The following is a 19,744-nucleotide window of genomic DNA, read 5'->3' as shown; positions in this document are numbered from 1 at the left end:
AAAATTTGGATATTTGAACACACTTTTCTAATCCTTTTAAAAATATTTTATCTAAAGGAATTGTGCTTACATAATTTGACAAAGAAATCCATTTAACTAAAACTATATGCTGTGGAAATCAAAAGGCATGAAAGGGTTAGTTCACCTCAAAAAAGTTTTATTGAAAGTCCACAGAACCAAAACTTTGACAGTTCAGAAAGTTCATGAAGACATTGTAAAAGAAATCCATATGATTCCAACATACAATATACAGTAAACAATGATCAACATATATACATGGAGCTCATCAAATACCATAAATGGATGCGCAAATATACTTGCTTGCCACACAAGAACAAACCTCATTGGTTCTTGCTTGTCAAGCACGCACATTTGAGCTTTCATTCACCATATTTGATGTGTTCTATGTACATTGATCAATGTTTATTTGTGAATAAAAGCCTAAATTAAATCTGTTCGTTATATAAAGCGCTCGTGCCTCTTGAGGGACTTGCTGCTCGATTCGTATGGATTAAAGTTTTGGTGGTATGGACTTTCAGTGGAGGGACGATGAAGTTTCGAAGATGAATAAAGGTTTATAGTTTTGGAACGACATGAGGGTGTGTTCATTTTTGGATGGACTATCCCTCTCATCACCATACAGCATGATACGCCATACAGTAAGTTGTTCTCCTCTTTGTCAAACCTGTATTAAAGATGGTGCTTTTAGAACATTGCTGTTAATGGATTTCCTTGAGCTTCATAAGCTTTCACCCATCTGCACACTGTATAGTTCCTCCAACCGCTTTCAGAGTATTTTCGAGGCGTAAGGCCGCCACTTAATGCCATGGCAACAGACCTGTAGGTGCTGTTTTACATTCAATCTCCTCAGCTGGTGAATATTATGGGCTGTGAAATAACACACAGAAGAAGCCCATTATTGCACTCTTAATGGATCCATCAGAACTCTCTGAATAGCCACGCATGATTTTAAAGGCTTATAGAGGGAGAATAAGAGTATGATATACTGCCAATCTAATTTAATTACTGCTGCCCTTGTCTTGGGTCCGTTCTCCATGGAAACAAACAATGGATGAAGTGAGCGTAGTTTAAAATGGATATGGATTTGTAATGTCCCATGGGATCCGTTTGGAAGATCCTTCCACTTCACTTGTTTCCTCACTAATGATAATTTCACTAGAGTGAAATATGAATGGCACGTTAATGAAGTTAATGAGGCAGAAATAATTTGCCTGTTGACTGCTTAATGAAGGTGTTAGTGAGCAACGCTCTCCAAATCTAAGGTTCCTTGTGGATGTATATATTCATATTTTATTCCAGTGGTTAAATAAAGATAAATGAGAAATTCCGCAGCAATCACTCCTTGGTTACTTTGTAATTGTCGTTAAATGGTGACTTTTCCCTTTACTGTAGATGAGTGTAGCAGCATTTCTAATGCATGCTGTAATTGATGTATCAGTGCCGCTATGTCCGGGGGCTTCTGGGTAAATGGATGATCTTTGAATAGGGCCAGCTTCTTTTTATGTCCTCCCAGAACAGACCTTTGATAGATTAAACACTGTGAACGGCTGTTGAGATGATAGATGAGAAGGTGCATGGACTTCCTCCCTCTCATATCTGCCTCTCTCTTTCTCTATTGTTTCCCTGTGTACTGCACTTCTGAGCAAGAGCTACATTTCTGCAAACATGTTTCTTTAGAAGCACGATATGAACAAAACGGTGCCAAAATTTCACGCTGCGTTAAAGCGATAGTTCACCCAACAATAAAAACAATTTCACCCTCATGTTGTTCCGAATTTACAGAGAACAATGACTTACATTTCTGTCTGCCAATATATAGGGCTGTCAAACGATTAATCGCGATTAATCGCATCCAAAATAAAAGTTTGTGTTTACATAATATGTGTGTGTATGGAGTATAATTATTTTCTATATATAAATACACACACGCACATGCATATATATTTAAGAAAAATGTGTTATTTATATATAAAATATTTATATATAATATAAATTATATATAATATATATATATATATACACAGTATATACATGCAAATATTTCTTAAATATATACATGCATGTGTGTGTATTTATATATAGAAAATAATTATACACCATACACACACATATATTATGTAAAAACAAACTTTTATTTTGGATGCGATTAATCACGATTAATCGTTTGACAGCCCTACCAATATAAGATGTCTAATCTATAGGATTTATGACCTGTTTTGTCATCTGCCAGCAAATTGTATTTGAAAAGTACTCAACAATACATGTTTATTAGAAGTTATGGAATGCAGCTCATCTGTTGTTTTGTTTAATCTTCGCTTTGCTTGTTACAGGTCACACTGGGGTAATGTTGGAACAATCATCTGTCCTACATTAAACTCTAATGAGAGCAGTGTCAAGAAACTTGACTTTTTTTAGGCATTTGGGTTAATTATGTGTGTTCAGGGCTGGAGTTTAATTGGCTTATAATGAGCTTGAAAGTTTTGTTATTTTAAATTTCTTTAATAAGTGCTGGCAGCATGTCAAGTGTGACGTAATGTTTTTTCAGGGTCTCTTCTCTCTAAGCTGTTTAGTGCAAAGCTGTTTTTGTCTGAGTTGATTTTCAGCGGTTAAGGCTTAGAATTATATACATTAGCTTTCAAAAGTTTGGCGCTGTGAATATTTTTGAAAGAAGTTTATTATGCTGACTAAGGGGCCCATTCTCTGTGCCGCTGTCTCCTTTTTTCCAAAGCGCTTGCGCTCCCGTGGCATCTGTCGTTGCTATGCAACCATGAACTGCACTCTCCACATCATGTTGACTGAGCTTTCAATGTTATTACGGAAAGGGCGAGGCTGATTGGTTGGTTCTTGTCACATGACCTGCGGTGCACTTGCGGCATTCTGAAAAGTTGAGATTTTTTCGGTGTTTGGTGTTTTTAGCCCCCAACGGCACCTTCCAGGCAGCGAGGGGATGGGTAGGTTTAAGGTTGAGGTTAGGGTTAGCTGCCTGGAAGGAGCCATTGGGGGCTAAAAACACCATCGAGCGATTTTTTTCATCTCGCTGCGCCTGGAAAAAACGCGCAAAAGACGTGATATGTGAAATGTGGACTAAGGCTGTCACGATTAGTCGATAAAGTTAGAGTACTCAATTTAAAAAAATGCTCGATTGCAATTTACCTGTGTCGAGTACCATCTGAATTACTCAAGTCTTCAGTGTCACATGATCCTTCAGAAATCATTCTTATATGCTGACTTGCTGCTTAAGAAACATTTCTTATTTTTGTGGAAACAGTGCTGTTTTTTTTTTTTTTTTTTTTTTAAACGATTCTTTGAATATAGAAAGTTCCAAAAGGATAGCATTTTACTGTATTTAAAATGCTTTTTTTTTTTTTTTACATTTCTAAATTTCTTTAATGTCACTTTTGATCAATTTAATGCATCATTTCTAAATAAAAGTATTCATTTCTCATAACAAATAATCGTACTCACCCCAAACTTTTGAACGGTAGTGTATTCATAGAAATATTTAACTTGTTACTTTTTTAAAATTTAAACATTTAAAAAAATGTTACTAGGTCATTATACTCGCTTAACATCCACTTCAGGAAGTCTCCTTGCAGAATAACAGGAGGGAGAGTGATGGAGAGGGATAGAGACATAAATGAAAGTGACATTGCATTTCCAAAAGTGTGTAGTAAACAATCATTATGCATACCCCTTCCATACCAACTTTCTCTATATACTAGCAGTTACTTGTTGAAAAACTAAACTTACCTAAAACATTCATACTGTCCTTTTGCTACATTGCAATACTTCTATTTTCTCTCTATTTTTAATGTTTTTTTAATCAGAAGCTCTGGCTTTGCACAGTGTGGTTGCCATCTTAAAATCACAGAACCTTAAATCTGTTGCAAAGACCTGCTACAGCCATCAGAGCTTCAGGTCAGTCCACAAGACTGAGACTCCTGCTGTTTTCTGCATTGTTTTAGACCATACAGCATTTTCTGACATCCTGCCGTTTAAAGAGCATCTAGTGATCCAGACCAGCAAATGAGGATTTAAAGGCAAGGATAAGATGAAATAGTTGAACAAAAATTGTCCTGTGTTGACACATATCCTATTCACGCAGAATGTTGCATCAAAGATCATTCTGTACTTAAATGCGTCATCAATATTTGGTCCATTTGTATCCGCAGTTTCTTTTGTAAACGTTCCGCAAGGATGCAATAAATTGATCAAAAGTGACTACAAAAATGCTACAAAATATTTCTATTTCAAATAAATGCTGTTTTTTTTTTTTTTACTTTCCATTCATCAAAGAATCCTGTAAAACTCAATGTATCGCGGTATCCACAAAAAAATGTAAGCAGCACATCTGTTTTCAAAATTGATTAAATAATAAATGTTTCTTGACCAATTAGGATGATTTCTGAAGGATCATGTGACAGTGAAGACTGGAAAATGGCTGCTGAAAATTCAGCTTTGCCATCACAAGAATAAATTACATTTTAAAATATATTCAGTTATTTTAAATTATAATAATGTCACAATATTACTTTTACTGTGTTTTTGATCAAATAAATGCAGCTTTGGTGAGCATAAGAGATCTTACTGACCCTGAACTTTTAAACAATAGTGTAGATGACCCCAAAACTAACACACACAGACTAAAATCTACAAACATTGATTTTGGTGGGTGCTCACAGAGGAAAAACAGTGATGCAGTGATGATGCTTGGGTACATTTAAACTCTTTTTATTTAATTTTTTGCACTGTGTGCTTAGTTGACACAAAAGCTCTCTTTGATCTATTTTTTGGTTCAAGCTCCAATCCCAACAGACGCTTTTTCCAAGTAATTGATGGGCCACAGTACTCAGAGTGTGTGCGGTCTGTCTTAAATAAAATCCATGATGTCATGAATGGTGATTGGAAACATTCACGCTTCATTCACACATTAGGCTGATCTTCGCCCATTCTGACCTCATCTTCACAATTATTCTTGAGGATGCATCAGGACAAAATGTTACACTTATTGACCAGCGCTGTCTATTACATGCATGTACGACCATCAATTACCCTCCCTCCATCTTCAATCAATACGCCCTATCCTGGTGCTTAACACGTGGCTGTATGAGAACGAATGAAGCCATATGGGTTTGATCGAACACATCATTAAACCTCCATGGTTTATTGAATGCCTCTTTTGTGGCTTTAAAAGGTTAGTTCAGGCAACAACAAAAAAACCCTGCTTGTCATCGTTTACTCACCTTTCTTCAGTTTTTCACAAATCTTATTTTGAGTTCCACAGATGAAAGAGAATTATTTTTTTCTTTATTTATACATTTTTCATTCTCTCTGTCTTGTCCTTCCTTATTTGTCTTTCTCTCCTCATCACTGCACTGTTTTTTCTCTAGTTGTTTCTTTCTCTCTTGGCTGTGAGAGCTCTGTCCTGTTTAAATCTTTTAGGTGCATTCAGAGGGAACAAACCCTGAGCCGGCCGAGTTTCAACAGCTCTGCAGTCACATCCTCCTCCCACAAGCCCATTCTCTCATTCTCAGAGCCTTTGTGCTTATGTAATCTGTTTCTTGTAGACAGTGGAAGACAGAGGGAGTGAGACAGCTTGTTTGAAAATAGGGATATTCCTTCCTTTTATTTTTTTTTATGCCGTTGCGCCATTAGCGTCTATTTGCAGTTTAAAAAGAAACCCTCCATCTGTCCTGCTGGTTTTCCAGCCTGACAGCAGTATTCCCAATGGGAAAAGTGGTCTTTCTTGAGGCATCAAAAACATGCATATTATTTTCAGACATGCTGTGTGGGGTGTTGTTGAGTCAGCAGGGTCACAGTCAGTTGGTGGGTGAGAGTAGAGGCGTTGTCAGAAAACTCTCCAGTCAAATCAAGAATACAGCAATTCTCTGTAGTCTGAAGTAGTGTTGTTACAATTCAAAACTTACCTGTAAAACTTTGTGGTTCTCGGTACCAAACCATAGCAAAACTATTGTAATTATTTTATTTCAATTGTTTTTTTTGTTTTTTTTTATTCAACTATTTGAAAATAAAAAATAAAATACATGGAATTAGTTAATTGTTATTGCTGTTAAATAATAAATAATTAATACATTAAAACATTAGCATGTAGCCTTCAGATATTGGTCAATTACAGTAAGTAAACATTGCATTAAAAAGATCAAATGAAAAGTTAGCAATAAAATTAACAAAGAAACTAGGGCTGTCAAACGATTAATCGCGATTAATCGCATCCAAAATAAAAGTTTGTTTTTACATAATATATGTGTGTGTACGGTGTATAATTATTTTCTATATATAAATACACACACATGCATGTATATATTTAAGAAATATTTGCATGTATATACTGTGTATATATATTTATATTATATATCATTTATATTATATATAAATATTTTATATATAAATAACACATTTTCTTAAATATATATATGCATGTGCGTGTGTGTATTTATATATAGAAAATAATTATACTCCGTACACAGACATAAATTATGTAAACACAAACTTTTATTTTGGATGCGATTAATCGCGATTAATCGTTTGACAGCCCTAAAAGAAACGCATTACAGGTAAAAGAAAAAGTGGCTGGTATATTTCTTTTGTACACTGCCAGCCTTAACAGATCTGTTTTGGCACATCAGATTATTTTATTTTTTTACCTTTGTTATATCGGAATTTCTGTTTCAGGTCTGAATTTTAATACAGTTGTCATTCCCAGTTGTATATTTGGGATATATACAGAAAACAAGCAAATCTGTATATATAAAAACCAAGCAAAGAGTGCTTCCTTTACAATGAATGCTGATATAACTGAAGTTCAGCCACATTGCAAGCTTACTGAGTGAGTGAAAACTCCCGTTATAATCAAAAAATCTGTCTATACTGGCCAATGGATCTCTTATTTGCATTGTGTTTATACCTTTTTTGGTTATAACAAAATGTTTTTTATAACCAAAATATGATTTTCTTACACTGAAAAAACTAGTGTATTGAGCAGATTCTGACTAACTTAAATGTTTCTGATTGGCCATTGCGTTTACATGCTCAACAAACATGTCTGTGATTGGCTACAATGCTCAACACTGCAAAAACACATTGTAAATAGATACCTTTGAAGCTCTTCACAGAGCGCTCACTCAAATATGGGTATTGAGCCTGTACTACTGGTACTGCAGAAAGGCTGATATCATGACGTTTTTAAAGTATTGAGTCCTGTCGACTTGGTACCGAAGTGCCAGTACTTTTGACAGTCTGAAAATGTTTTTTTTGCAAACTTTTTGTTTTTGGTCTGTTGAGCTCAGGTGCAATTTTGGACAAAAGCATTAAACTGTCAGTGGAAAGAATATGTCTCTCTCCAAACAAAATGCCACTTATGGGGATGAGAGCACATTGCACAAAAATAAAAAATGTTGCTATTTCTTTTCACGGATTCCTGTAGCTCAAACAGTAGAGTGTGGCGCTTGCAATGCCAATGTCATGGGTTTGATTCCCAGTGAATGCCTGGACTGATAAAATGCATAACTTTAATGCAGTGTAAGGTGCTTTGGATAAAATACTTCTGCCAAATGCTTATACAAGTTCTTATACAAGTTCCAGGAGTCAGGACTGTATGGGTTTATCAGTCCACCAGAAAAGTCATGTTTTCAAACCTGCTACAATGAGCACGTCAAAAGAATGAGAAAAAGAAATCTCGAGCTTTGCCAAAGAGACTGACCTTGTGCATTTCCCAGAATAATTACACTGTCACGTTATAAGTAAAACATAATGCATGTGTATTAAACTATGTTTGTGAATGTGCGTGAGGTGAAATTATTCACTGGCTTCAGTCAATTTACTTTTTGTTTTGTGCTAGACAAGAGGATAATTTCAAACTTGATTAATTCTGTGATTTATAATGTATTCGTATTTTTCGTATGGAAACCATGGATATTATAATTTCACTAGATTTTTTTTATTTTCGTTTTATTTTGTTTTCAGTTTAGATTTACTGAGGCATAATTATTATTTATTTTCATTTCATTGTATTATATTTAAAAACCTTGTGGTAAAAAATCAAGTGCAACTTGAGAGAGGAATCAAGCATTGATTTGAAAATATGACAAAGTCCTTTTTGTAGTTTTGAAAACCCATTTTTAGTTTTCATTTAATCGTTAAATCGTTTTTGTTGGCTAGTTTTCACTTTCATAATTGTTTTATTTAATGATGATAACCTTAATGAGCTCCCATGTGCAGTTTTCACCAGTTTTTTTATTACCTTCATATTCTTCTTTATTCTTGGAGTTGTAGCCGATTTCACATTTACCAACATTAAATATCACATAAAGAAAAGGACTGTGGAGTAATGGCAGTCTGAATAACAGCATTGTGCTTTGGTCTGTGGTTTGATCGAAGATGAAAGACTCAAATTTGTGTGGTGCTATGAATCACTGTTAAACTAAAGTCTGCCGTTTGTGTACATGCACAGTGTACTTGCATGATAACACTGCAATGCTCAAAAGGCTTTAAAAACTTTGTGAGACAAACTTCTTGCTTATAATTATGTTAGGTGATGTGAACGCAATGCTGAGTTTCTTTTCCCCCATATTCGTTCCATAATATTAAACACATGGACTGTTCCATTGTCAGGTTGACTTTCTTTTCTGATGGTTTCCATTTTCTGTCCTTCCTTTGCTTTTATCTTTTATTCATGTAGTCAGACTGGTTCTTTATCAGCAGGTGGTAGTGGATTCATCATTACACTAAATGAGAGACATGTACTGTCCATGATCAAAACAGCTGTCAGTACTATCAGCAGATATAATGACAGCCATCGGTTAATTAGCTCTGGCAGAGCATTATTATATCTTCTTCAAAACTGGCTTACAAAGTAGTTGTGTGTGTGTGTGTGTCAGTGTCAATACGAATGGCTTTCATGCATGTGAAGCTGATGTTTCTAACACGTTAGTGCACCCACAAATGAAAATTCATTCAGTCTTTCCAAACCTGTAGTTCAAAAGCACATCATTTCAGAAATCTTTTGTAACATTATACATCTACTGTCAATTTTCGTCAGTTTAATGTGTCCATGCGGATTACTTGTCTGATATATATATATATATATAGTTACATATGTATGTATGTATATATATATATATATATATATATATATATATATATATATATATATATATATATATATATATATATATATATATATATATAAATATAGCTGCGAGCAGCGATGGAGGGCCCAAGCCGGTGACACCGCTACCCCGGTGCCTTTAAAGTTTGAGGGGCTGTTTACTTGACACAGTTTTCAACTAAAAACGTAACACTTTTTGTGCGTTTTGGCCGTTCATTTACACGACAACGGCGTTTTGGGTGGCTGAAAACGCAAACTGGGAGACCGTTTTCAAAAATGTGCACTTTGAAACCTGTTTTCATGTAAACAACAAAAACACTAATCTCGTATTACGTGTTCAATCTATAGTGTTTCATCGCCATCTACTGGCCTGGCAGCAGAATACAGCGTTTTTTAGTCGTTTTCGCGGATCCATGTGAATGGTGATCGTTTTGACAATGGTGTCGCCTGTACACGGGAAAACTCGTCCGTTTTAAGCATATCGTTGTCATGTAATCGTACCCTGAATTTCTTTTAAAAAATCTTGAACGTAGTGTATATTCTTCCAGGCAGAGCAATGATTGATGGGCTATTTGTGACAGTTAGCATTAAACCTGAATTTTTTGCCTGGTCAATAGGCCATCACATTTTAAATGATTAATCTACTCAGGAGCAGTATTCATGCGCAGAGGCAACCAGTCAGACTCAACCATGCTCAACACATAACCCTGGCAACCAGACCACTATGAACCAATGAGCATTTCTCTCTAAAATACTTTGACTAGTGAGCATCACTCACCTACGCCTCTGTATTTTCTATCTTTAGGGGCCGCAAAAGAAAACTGGAAGAGGCCAGAGATGACAATGATGATGATGATTGTGGCGGCTCCAGTAAAGACTCCAATGAGGAGGGCAGCAGCTCAGAGGCTGATGAGATGGTCGCCGCGCTGGAGGCGGAGCTCAATGATTTCATGTGAGCTGATTGGACGCCGATGGTTATGAACTTGACTCTGTTCTCATAAGGTACCTGAGACAAAACGTGTGTTCGTGTCGCTGTTATACAGCGCAAGTAAGTGTGTGTGTGTGTGAATAAAACAAAGGGGTTTACTAAGTAGATAGACATGTACAGATAGAATTTTAGTAGGACGGGCTCAACACAAAGTCGTTTTATTGTGAATTTACAGTACATAGCGGTGTGGGAAGTAGAGCTTCTGTGTCTGATGTTTTACTTATTTTTGTTCCCGATTCAAAACAAATTTTTATATAAATGTAAATGAAAAGAAATATTTCAACTAATTGGTGATGAATGCCAAAGAGTCTGAAGCGGGCCTGCAGCTGAGACCTCTGCTCATGGACCCCTCAGAAGACATTTGGAGGGGTTTGTGTTCCTCACCAGCAGTCAAACTCAGACGTCCAAATGTGTCCTGTGTTGTCTGTTTCCTTTTTGTTTTGTGCGTCGTCCAGTGCCGTTGACGCCTCTGTGTGTGACTGACACTGTGCTGCACCAATCCCAGAATACCAGCACCTTTAGACACGCCCACAGCCACTATTACCAAAAAAACTCACAACTGCTTGAAAGTGTGAGAAACTGGTGAGAATAGGAATTGTAAAATGAGTTCATCGGTAATACATTTGCAACAGAAAATTTCCATTTACCGTTTGTGATTGGCTTGTTACAATTGTTTGCATATTAAAGAAATAGATCACAAAAAATAGGTATAATTTGTCATCATTTACTCACCCTCATGTCATTACAAGCCTGTGTTATTTTTTTTATTTTTTTCCAAGAAACACAAAATGAGATATCAAAATGCCTTAAAAAAAATTTTAAGCAATGAAAGTGGATGGTAATAATGGTATAATGTCATAGTCCAAAAACTAGCATCCATATTTCAGGTCTCCTGAAGGCATATGATCACTTTAAATGAAGAAAATGCAGGAAAATCATTGTTTACTTAATATTTAAGGCTTTTGATGCAGGTTTGACATCATGGCGTTTGGTCACAAGACATCAGTTATCTCAGCGCACCATTTTTATAGTCCATATGGCTTTTGTAGTTTATTTCAGAGCTTTGTGGAGGGGAATATTATCGGTTTGTTACTCACACTAAAATATCATATGCTTTTGTTCTTTTTTGGAGCTTGACATCACAATTCACAATCCAATGTTGTTACAGATGTTTTTTGTTACACTTGAGCTGCTCGGACATTCTGCATCTTCATTCATGTTTAACAAAAGACAGGAAATAACACTTTGGAACGGCATGAGCGAGAGTAAATGTTTGTGTGAACTCTTCCTGTAACTACCTCCAAATTGATATTCGTGACCTTTCCTGGTCCTAAGATGACATTGAAATGCCACTTTTTACTCTGTGATGATGTCACAGTGTACAGATATCGTCTTCATTTGGCTTCAGGTGCTGATAGTGAACACTGTGGCAGCGTTAAACCGGGTGTTTGGTTGGCTCTTGTGCCACCCTGAACCATCACTGTACACACTGATCAGATATGGACCTGTAGGCGTTAAGATTACTTGTTTAAGTCCAGTTTTTTGAGTCCATACTATACTGGTTCTAGTTGGTTTTCTTCCGCTGAGCTGCTTGCACGACTAGACGTCCAGATCTAACTCAGTTTCAAATGTTTCTCAGAGGTTTGTGCAGTTATGGAACCTGTGTTGTTTTTGACTGATATTTTCTTTCATTTTCATCGTGTTGATGTTTTCAACAATGATTGTTTTCAACAATGTAAAGTATTTGTACATTCTATTTCGTACTTGACAAAGAAAATGCTTTTCATTTAATAAAGATTTGTTTTATAAACCAGTGTTTTCAGGGTTTTTTCTGTGTATTGTTGAATGCAGTGTTTTGTGTTATAGCAACAATTAAAAAAATCATGCAGTAGCACTGATGAACTAGGTTACATTGTAAAAAAAATAAAAAAAAATAAATAAAGAGAACTCCAAAACCTTGAGAAAACTAGCTTCGGGACTTTGATTAGTCTTAACTTATTTTAACTTATTTTTATCTACTTAAAGGTCTATGCAAACATCAAACATAAAACCGTAGAAATAATAATGTTTTAACTTGTGGTCAATAATCTTGAATTTTACATTACATAATAAAGTTGTTGTACTTTCTTAGTTTGTTTAACTTATGTATCAGTTTGTTGAGCACACTGGAAAGGTTTTATAGAATTAAGGACAATAACTATATAGTTTAAAAAAAAAATCTAAATAAAAAGAATAGTAGAGTCCACACCACAACTATAACAATAACAGCTACTGCACTCACTTTCAGAACGATTTTTTTCCATCTGATCAATGATAAAAACATTGACAGCCAATCAGAATCCATCCTGCTTTAAACTGCAGCATGCGCTTCGAATAAACAGAATGATATTGTCTGCTGGTGTGGAGGCTAATATAGTTATCTTTATTTTTATTTAACTTTTTTACTAAGTACAAATATTTATGTCAGTAATTGACATTGCAAGGTTTTCCTATTTCATATTTTAAGTTACTCATATTCAATCAAATAAAATCGTATTTTTACAGCATAATACTTTGTGGAAAAAAATGTTTTATTTATTTTTTTTTTTTTACAATGTATTACATTAAAAAAGAAGGGGGTTTTAAAGTAAACAAATTAAAAAAAACTAACTGGATGTGGGTTTTTTTTACTTTTTGAATTGATTTTTGCCTGTTTAAAAACAGCTATTCACTAGGACTAAATGAAAATCAATAATAAAAACTAATGCTAAATACAAATAGTTTCTGCTGGATTTCCCTAAAGTAAAATTAGCTGAAAGCTCATTAGGTATCGCTTCAGTAGTGATTCAACTGCCCACTGTGTTGAATAGGGGGAAATCAGTCTGGACACCTCCTGTCTAATCTTGTTTCATCCACCCGCTTGAATGCGCTCAATAAAACACACTTAATAGTATTTCAGTGCGGTGAACTCAGCTTTACTCTCAACTACTACATCTGGAATACCGGTGTTGATTTATACTGCAGTTGAGTGGATGAGTTTCTGAAAACACTCTAGTGACTGAGGTTTTGCGCTTAAGATTCATTGACTTGTCTTCATGTTTGAATCATTACAGATCCCACAGCTACACTGCTGCATGTCTTGAGATTGTGTGAAAATCTCATAACACGGCACTGAATTAATCCTGAGATTAAGGATTAGATACCTCAGTGGGCTTTTCAGTCAGCTCATCCTCTTTGAATAATCCGCGTAATACCACTAATCTTTAAATTGTCATCAATGTGATTAATATTAGCTGTATTTTGTCCCAGTTTTAATATAATTAAAAGCTCAATGTGAAATCTCAACTTTTTTCTCTTCAAACGTCTTCCAATTGAAGTGCTGCCTTTACAGTTTTTCTCAGTCGATTTGACACATTTCTACAAATGAATGTAATAGCTCTCAAAACAATTAACACAGCAAACTAACCACACTCTTATGTTAGCAAAACAGTTCAATATTCCCTGCATAATGAAGCACTGCATTTTATTCTAGTAATGCATTTATAAGAAATAAATACTAACGTCAAAACTGTGTTCTCTGTTGATTTGATAACAAATTCGACTGTAGATACACAAATACATGAATGAAAATACATGTTTGTTGTGAAGTTCTTTAATGAGGAGTTTAGTTTAGTATAATATTGAGATTTTGCCCAAAAAACTGAATGCTGGATCCATCCATGACATCCATATTGACATCCTCAACTTCTCCACCGGCCTCTTTGATTGCTTGAAGAAGACTTACTTTGTTTGTAAGGGTTGCGATCATTTACTTTCCATCTCCAAAAGGAGAAGAACTCATTTGGATTCAGGAAAGGAGATTAAAGAACACCATCCTGAAATGTGAGTGATGCTCAAACCACTCTTGCGCCAGTGATGAATGGTGGAATTGGACATTGTACCTGTACCAAAAACTACAAAATGTTGCTCCATTTGGTCCTGATCACCCTGGTGAAAGAGGATGTTATTGAGGGGAAACATTTGGGAGCCTTTCAGTGTAACATGGCCCCAAAACAACATTGTTTGCCACAACATCACTGGTTGACATAGTGATTTTGTCCAGGGACATTGACTGTGGCACGATGGCCAATCACATTTCTCCCTCTTTTCCTGTTATTGTGAAGATTGAAGCCAGCTTCATTAATATACATGTAGGCCTACTCAGAGTAAGTCCAGGAGCTGGATTGGACGACCCGGTATAGATAAAAGGGTGGAAAAGACATAATGCAACTGAACAAGCACAACTAAAGCACAACATGTGCAACTAAACCTCTACAAAAGATTCAGAATGCTGCAGCTCGTCTTGTCTTCAACGAGCCAAAAAGGGCCCACGTCACTCCTCTGTTCATCTCTCTGCACTGGCTACCTCTCGCTGCTCGTATCAAGTTCAAGGCATTGACGCTTGCTTACAGATCTATCACAGGCTCAGCTCCCTCCTACTTTCACTCGCTCCTATGAGTCTACATCCCTACCAGAAGCCTACGATCGGTCAACGAGTGACGTCTTGTGGTTCCATCACAGAGAGCCACAAAATCACTTTCCAGAACATTCTCATTCACGGTTCCATGCTGGTGGAACGCTCTCCCCACCCTCATCCGGAATGTAGAATCCCTGACAACATTCAAAAGACAGCTGAATTCTTTCCTTTTCCTTTAATCCTCCCTTACTGGGCTACTCTGAACAATGCCTGAACTTTGTATTTTGAGCACTTCTTGCGTTGTTTTTGCCTCTTCACGATGACTCGCTTAATTTAGTCCTAAATTGTAAGTCGCTTTGGACAAAAGCGTCTGCTAAATGACTAAATATAAATGTAAACTATTCTTGCTCGTCCTAAACCCTCTATTCCTGTCCTCTCATCTCTCATCTTCACTGTTCCTCTCTCTCTCATTACAGTTTTTCTCAATCGCTTTGGCACATTTTTTGAAAGTCTTAACATTCCCTAAACTGTAAATTCAAATGTCACAACTGTTTGCTTGAACATCAGAACTCTATTGCATGTCTGTAAAATGTAGTTGTAAATTGGTCAATGCCACCAAAATAAAAGTGTTTTTACCATCATGTGAGCCACACTGCTCAACATGTTTAGATGTTTTTTAACCATGGAAATATTTGTTATATACAAATATAATGTTCTCTACATTTAGTTGATGCTGTCTGTTTTTTACATTATACAAGAATATCAGTTTTGTCTAGCTGAATGCTCTTGTGTATCACTGAACTTTTGTAATCCAGATCCAAATCAATAAGAAATTCAAATCTGATGTGAACAAGAAACTAACTGTTCAGAGATCTGAACTTATTCTATTGAGAAAAAATAATATAATTTCAGAATTGAGCCAAAGTGATTGAGAAAACCTGTAATACCCCTCTTCTCCCTCTCTACCACCACTCACTTTTACACCTCTTCCTTTTCACCCTTCTTCTTCTTCTTAATCTTTGTTGTTTTTCTTTTACCCTTTTATTGTTGTAATTGAGATAATCTATTAATCCTAAAAACAAAAAAATAGCATTTCCTGTGTTGTGTGTATTACTAATTAAGCAGATATCAATTTGGGACTTACTTAAAAACATATACCATGTGCAACTGAGAAAAATAACAGTTGTGTACCCCGCCAAAAAAAGCTGCAATTATATGTGTGTGTATATATATATATATATATATATATATATATATATATATATATATAGTCTATTATGCTTACCAAGGATGCATTATATTTGATTAAAAAAGACACTAATAGTGTGAAATATTAGTACAATTCAAAATAACTTCTTTATTTTAATATAGTTTGAAATGTAATTTATTCCTGTGATGCAAAGCAGAATTTTCCAGTCTTCAGTGTCACATGATACTTCAGAAATCATTTTAATATGCTGATTTGGTGCTCAAAAACATTTCTTATTATTATCAGTGTTAAAAACCGTTGTAGATGCTATATTTGATCCAATGCCATGACATTTAGATATTTTAAGAGTATAGCTTAAGTATCCAAATAATATTTGAAATATTTCATCAGCTTCCTTTAGCTGGTGAATCTATTTTCATCAATTTAGCATAATAAATATTTTATTTATATGCTTTAAACTATGCTATATGCTATAAAAATGTATATGCTTTATGTCATAGATCTTTGTTTGGCTCTCAGAGATGTGAGGCTGCATGAACTCATTCTTTTGCTGTTTTCTTGCTCTCTCTCATCGTCTGATCTCCGGGGTTTGCTGTGAGGAAGGTCAGCACAGTCTAGCAGAAACAGCTGCTTTATGTTTTGACTGACAGCTGTATGAATGGAGCTCTGTGAATTGTTTCTTCTCATCACTGATTTTCTGCCATGTAAGCTTGCCAGTTTGCACTGGGGAAATATAAGAATCTAGAAAAGCCAATAAAGTGTTTTTTTGTGTTGTTGATTGGCAGGTGAGGGCCGACTCTTCTGGCATGTAAATTGGCATTGTAGCAATTCCCTAATGGGAATAGAAATGATTAGGACTGGGCAGATGTTTTGCTGTCTGATTTTCTATTGCTGAATTTTGCTATAATGTATTTTTTCAAGCTAATCATTTCACCAAAATAACTTTAGGACTATGTAAACTACTAATAAACAGGATTGGTATTAAGATGTTTTAATGTTTTTGATCTGATTTGATCAACGACCGTGTCTCTTTAACTTCAAAAACTTTGGACTAAACCACTTTTAGCGTTTTAACCACAATTAGCTTTTACAATCTGTTTATGAGTCAAAGTGGTACTTGCATGGACTGTCAATGGACAGACAGAAAGATCTCAGATTTCAATACAATATCTTCATTTGTGTTCCAAAGATGAACGAAAGTCTTATAGGTTTGGAACGACGTAACATTGAATAAATAATGACAGAATTTTCATTTTTGGGTGAACTAACTCTTTAATAGGGAAAGTTTCTATAAATAAATAAATAATATGTTGGATTCAAAAAGTGGTATGTGTTTTAGGCAACTAAAGATGGCAACCCGGTATTTGCTGTATATTTAAGCTTTTGTCTATTTTTCTTTAAAATGTGTCACTGGTTTCTATTGGCTTTGCATAGGCTGTCATTTTGTAATTAAAAGTTATTTGCAAAAGTTCTTATATGGTTTATCTTTGTTTAATTTTTTACATCACAAAAAACAGCTGTTTTAACTGGGGTGTGGAGACTTTTTATGTTCAATTCAATTAAAATGTATTTGTTTAGCGCTTTTGTGTCTCCTTTGTGTCTACATTACAATTTAGAGTGATCTGTTATCAGAGGTAACTGTCCACGTTATGTATTTTCAAAATGCACATATACAAATCATGCAAAAACAATGAGCTCATTGAAGTAAAGAATACATGTTGTGTTACAAATTATTAGGATGTTTAGAAAAATGGTGCATGTTGATTCAGAGTTTGCATCATCTGTAGTCCTCGCAGGAGTTGGAGCTGTCTCTTCACAGGTATTGGGCATCCCGAGATAAAACAGAATAGCAAATTGAAAATAATTAGCATAGCTGCGGTTCATAACATTAAGCAAAGATAACCGTGTGCATGTGATCTGATATAACTGGAGTAAGGTTATGAGATGCACTACGTGCATGCATGGCTAATGAGATGCGTCTTTAAACTGGGAGAGTGTGTCTGAGCCCTGAACATTATCAGGAAGGCTATTCCAAATGTGTAAATGCTCTCCCTCCTTTAGATATAGGTACTACCAGAAGGACTTAGATATAGGTACTACCAGAAGCCCTGAGTTTTGTGATCTTAAAGAGTGTGATGGATTGTTGGGCGATAGAAGTTAAGTTAAATACACAGGGGCTACACCATTTAGGGCCTCTCAATAGCAATACTTTAATTGATACGGAACTTAAATGTACAGATGATAAAATTGGTGTTATATGATCATATTTTCTTGACCTAGCAAGAACTCTAGCAGCTGCATTTTGTACCAATTGTTGCTTGTTTATTGAGGATGCAGGACAACCAGATATTAATGCATTGCAGTAATCTAGTCTATAGGTCATGAATGCATGAACTAACTTTTCTGCATCAGAAACAGATAGCATGTTCCATTGCTTAGCGATGTTTCTGAGGTGGAAGAAGGCGGTTTTTGTAACACATGAAATATGATTTTCGAAAAGACAAGTTGCTGTCTAATGACACCTTAACTGTAGAGGTTGAAGTTAAATTACATCCTTCTACATGCAAATTGAATTCTAAGAGATTCTGTCTACAGGTTTTTGGTCCAATAAGCAATACCTGTCTTATCTGAATTTAATGGAAGAAAATTACAGGTCACCCAGTATTTTATATCTTTAACAACGAATTCCATGTTTTCTTATAATATTACCAAGTGGCAGCATATATATTGAAAATAGCAGTGGGCCTAACACAGATCCTTGCGGCACTCCATAATTTACTGATGTTATCTTAGATTTTTCCCCGTTTAAAAAGACAAATTGGTTACGCTCTGATAGGTACGAAACTAAACCACCTTAATGCCTGTCCCTGAATACCAGTGTCATTTTGTAGTCTAAGAGTATTTCATGATATATAGTGTCGAACACAGCACTAAGATGAAGTAAAACTAGTATTGATATGCAACCTTGGTCAGAAGCTAAAAGTAAGTCATTAGTAATGTTAACGAGCACAGTTACTTTGCTATGATGGGGCCTGAATCCAGACTGAGATTTTTCATAGATATAATTTTTTTTGCAAGGAGGAGCACAATTGAGCTGACACAACTTTGTCTAGTATTTTAGACATAAATGGAAGATTTGAAATGGGTCTGCAATTTGCTAATTCATTTGGATCTAACTGTGGTTTATAAATGAGAGGCTTAATAACTACCAGCTTTAACGGTCTTGGGACATGACCCAGAAATAAAGATAAGTTAATAATATTTAGAAGAGGCTCTTCTGCAACAGGTAACAACTCTTTCAGTAGTTCAGTGGGTATTGGATCTAATAAACGTTGTTGGTTTAGAAGCAATGATACGTTTATTTAGCTCTTCCTGTCCTATAGTTATAAAGCACTGCAATTGTTCTTGAGGGGCAATAATTGAACCTGAATCATAAGATGCTGTCAAAGGTTGTACATTTACAATTATATTTCTGATGCTTTCGATTTTATCAGTGAAGAAATGAATAGTCATTACTACTAAACTGTGATGGAATATGTAATTCAGGTGATTAAAAAAAAATCCTTGAAGTTTTTGGAGATGCTCGGCCGTGGCTGCTTTTAGAGCCTTTTTTTAATGGGAAGTCTTTCCACGCGATTCTAAAGACCTCAAATGAGTTTGTCTCCATTTGCACTGTAGATTACGAGTTTCTCTTTTGATAGCGTGAGTAATACTGTTGTACCATGGTGCAGTACTTAACTTTTCTCTCTGACCTTTTTTAATCTGATCGGTGCAACAGTTTCTAATGTACTAGAGAAAATTGTGCCCATACTGCTAGTCATTTCCTCTAGTTCATTTGTGTGCTTGGGTACACTGAGCAGCTGAGACAGATCAGGCAGGTTATTTTTGAATCTATCTATAGTGGATGGGATAATTGTTCTGCCTAGTAGATTACGCAGCACAATATGGCAAATATCAGCAGTA

General features: G+C 35.4%; 1 protein-coding gene across 1 annotated transcript in view; it reads left to right on the top strand.

Annotated features, from left to right (window-relative positions):
• The window catches only part of ctdp1 (CTD (carboxy-terminal domain, RNA polymerase II, polypeptide A) phosphatase, subunit 1), a 96,974-nt gene extending 84,922 nt beyond the window's left edge, over nucleotides 1-12,052 (top strand). Inside the window, exon 13 of the mRNA XM_079880052.1 lies at nucleotides 9,954-12,052. Coding sequence (XP_079736178.1) covers nucleotides 9,954-10,104 — 151 coding nt within the window. The 3' untranslated portion in view covers nucleotides 10,105-12,052. The remainder of the gene's footprint in view (nucleotides 1-9,953) is intronic.
• The last annotated feature ends 7,692 nt before the right edge of the window (nucleotides 12,053-19,744 follow it).

Source organism: Squalius cephalus, assembly GCF_949319135.1.
Source record: "Squalius cephalus genome assembly, chromosome: 8".
In the NCBI taxonomy this organism is placed as follows: domain Eukaryota; kingdom Metazoa; phylum Chordata; class Actinopteri; order Cypriniformes; family Leuciscidae; genus Squalius; species Squalius cephalus.
This window is presented reverse-complemented; position numbering and strand designations above follow the sequence as displayed.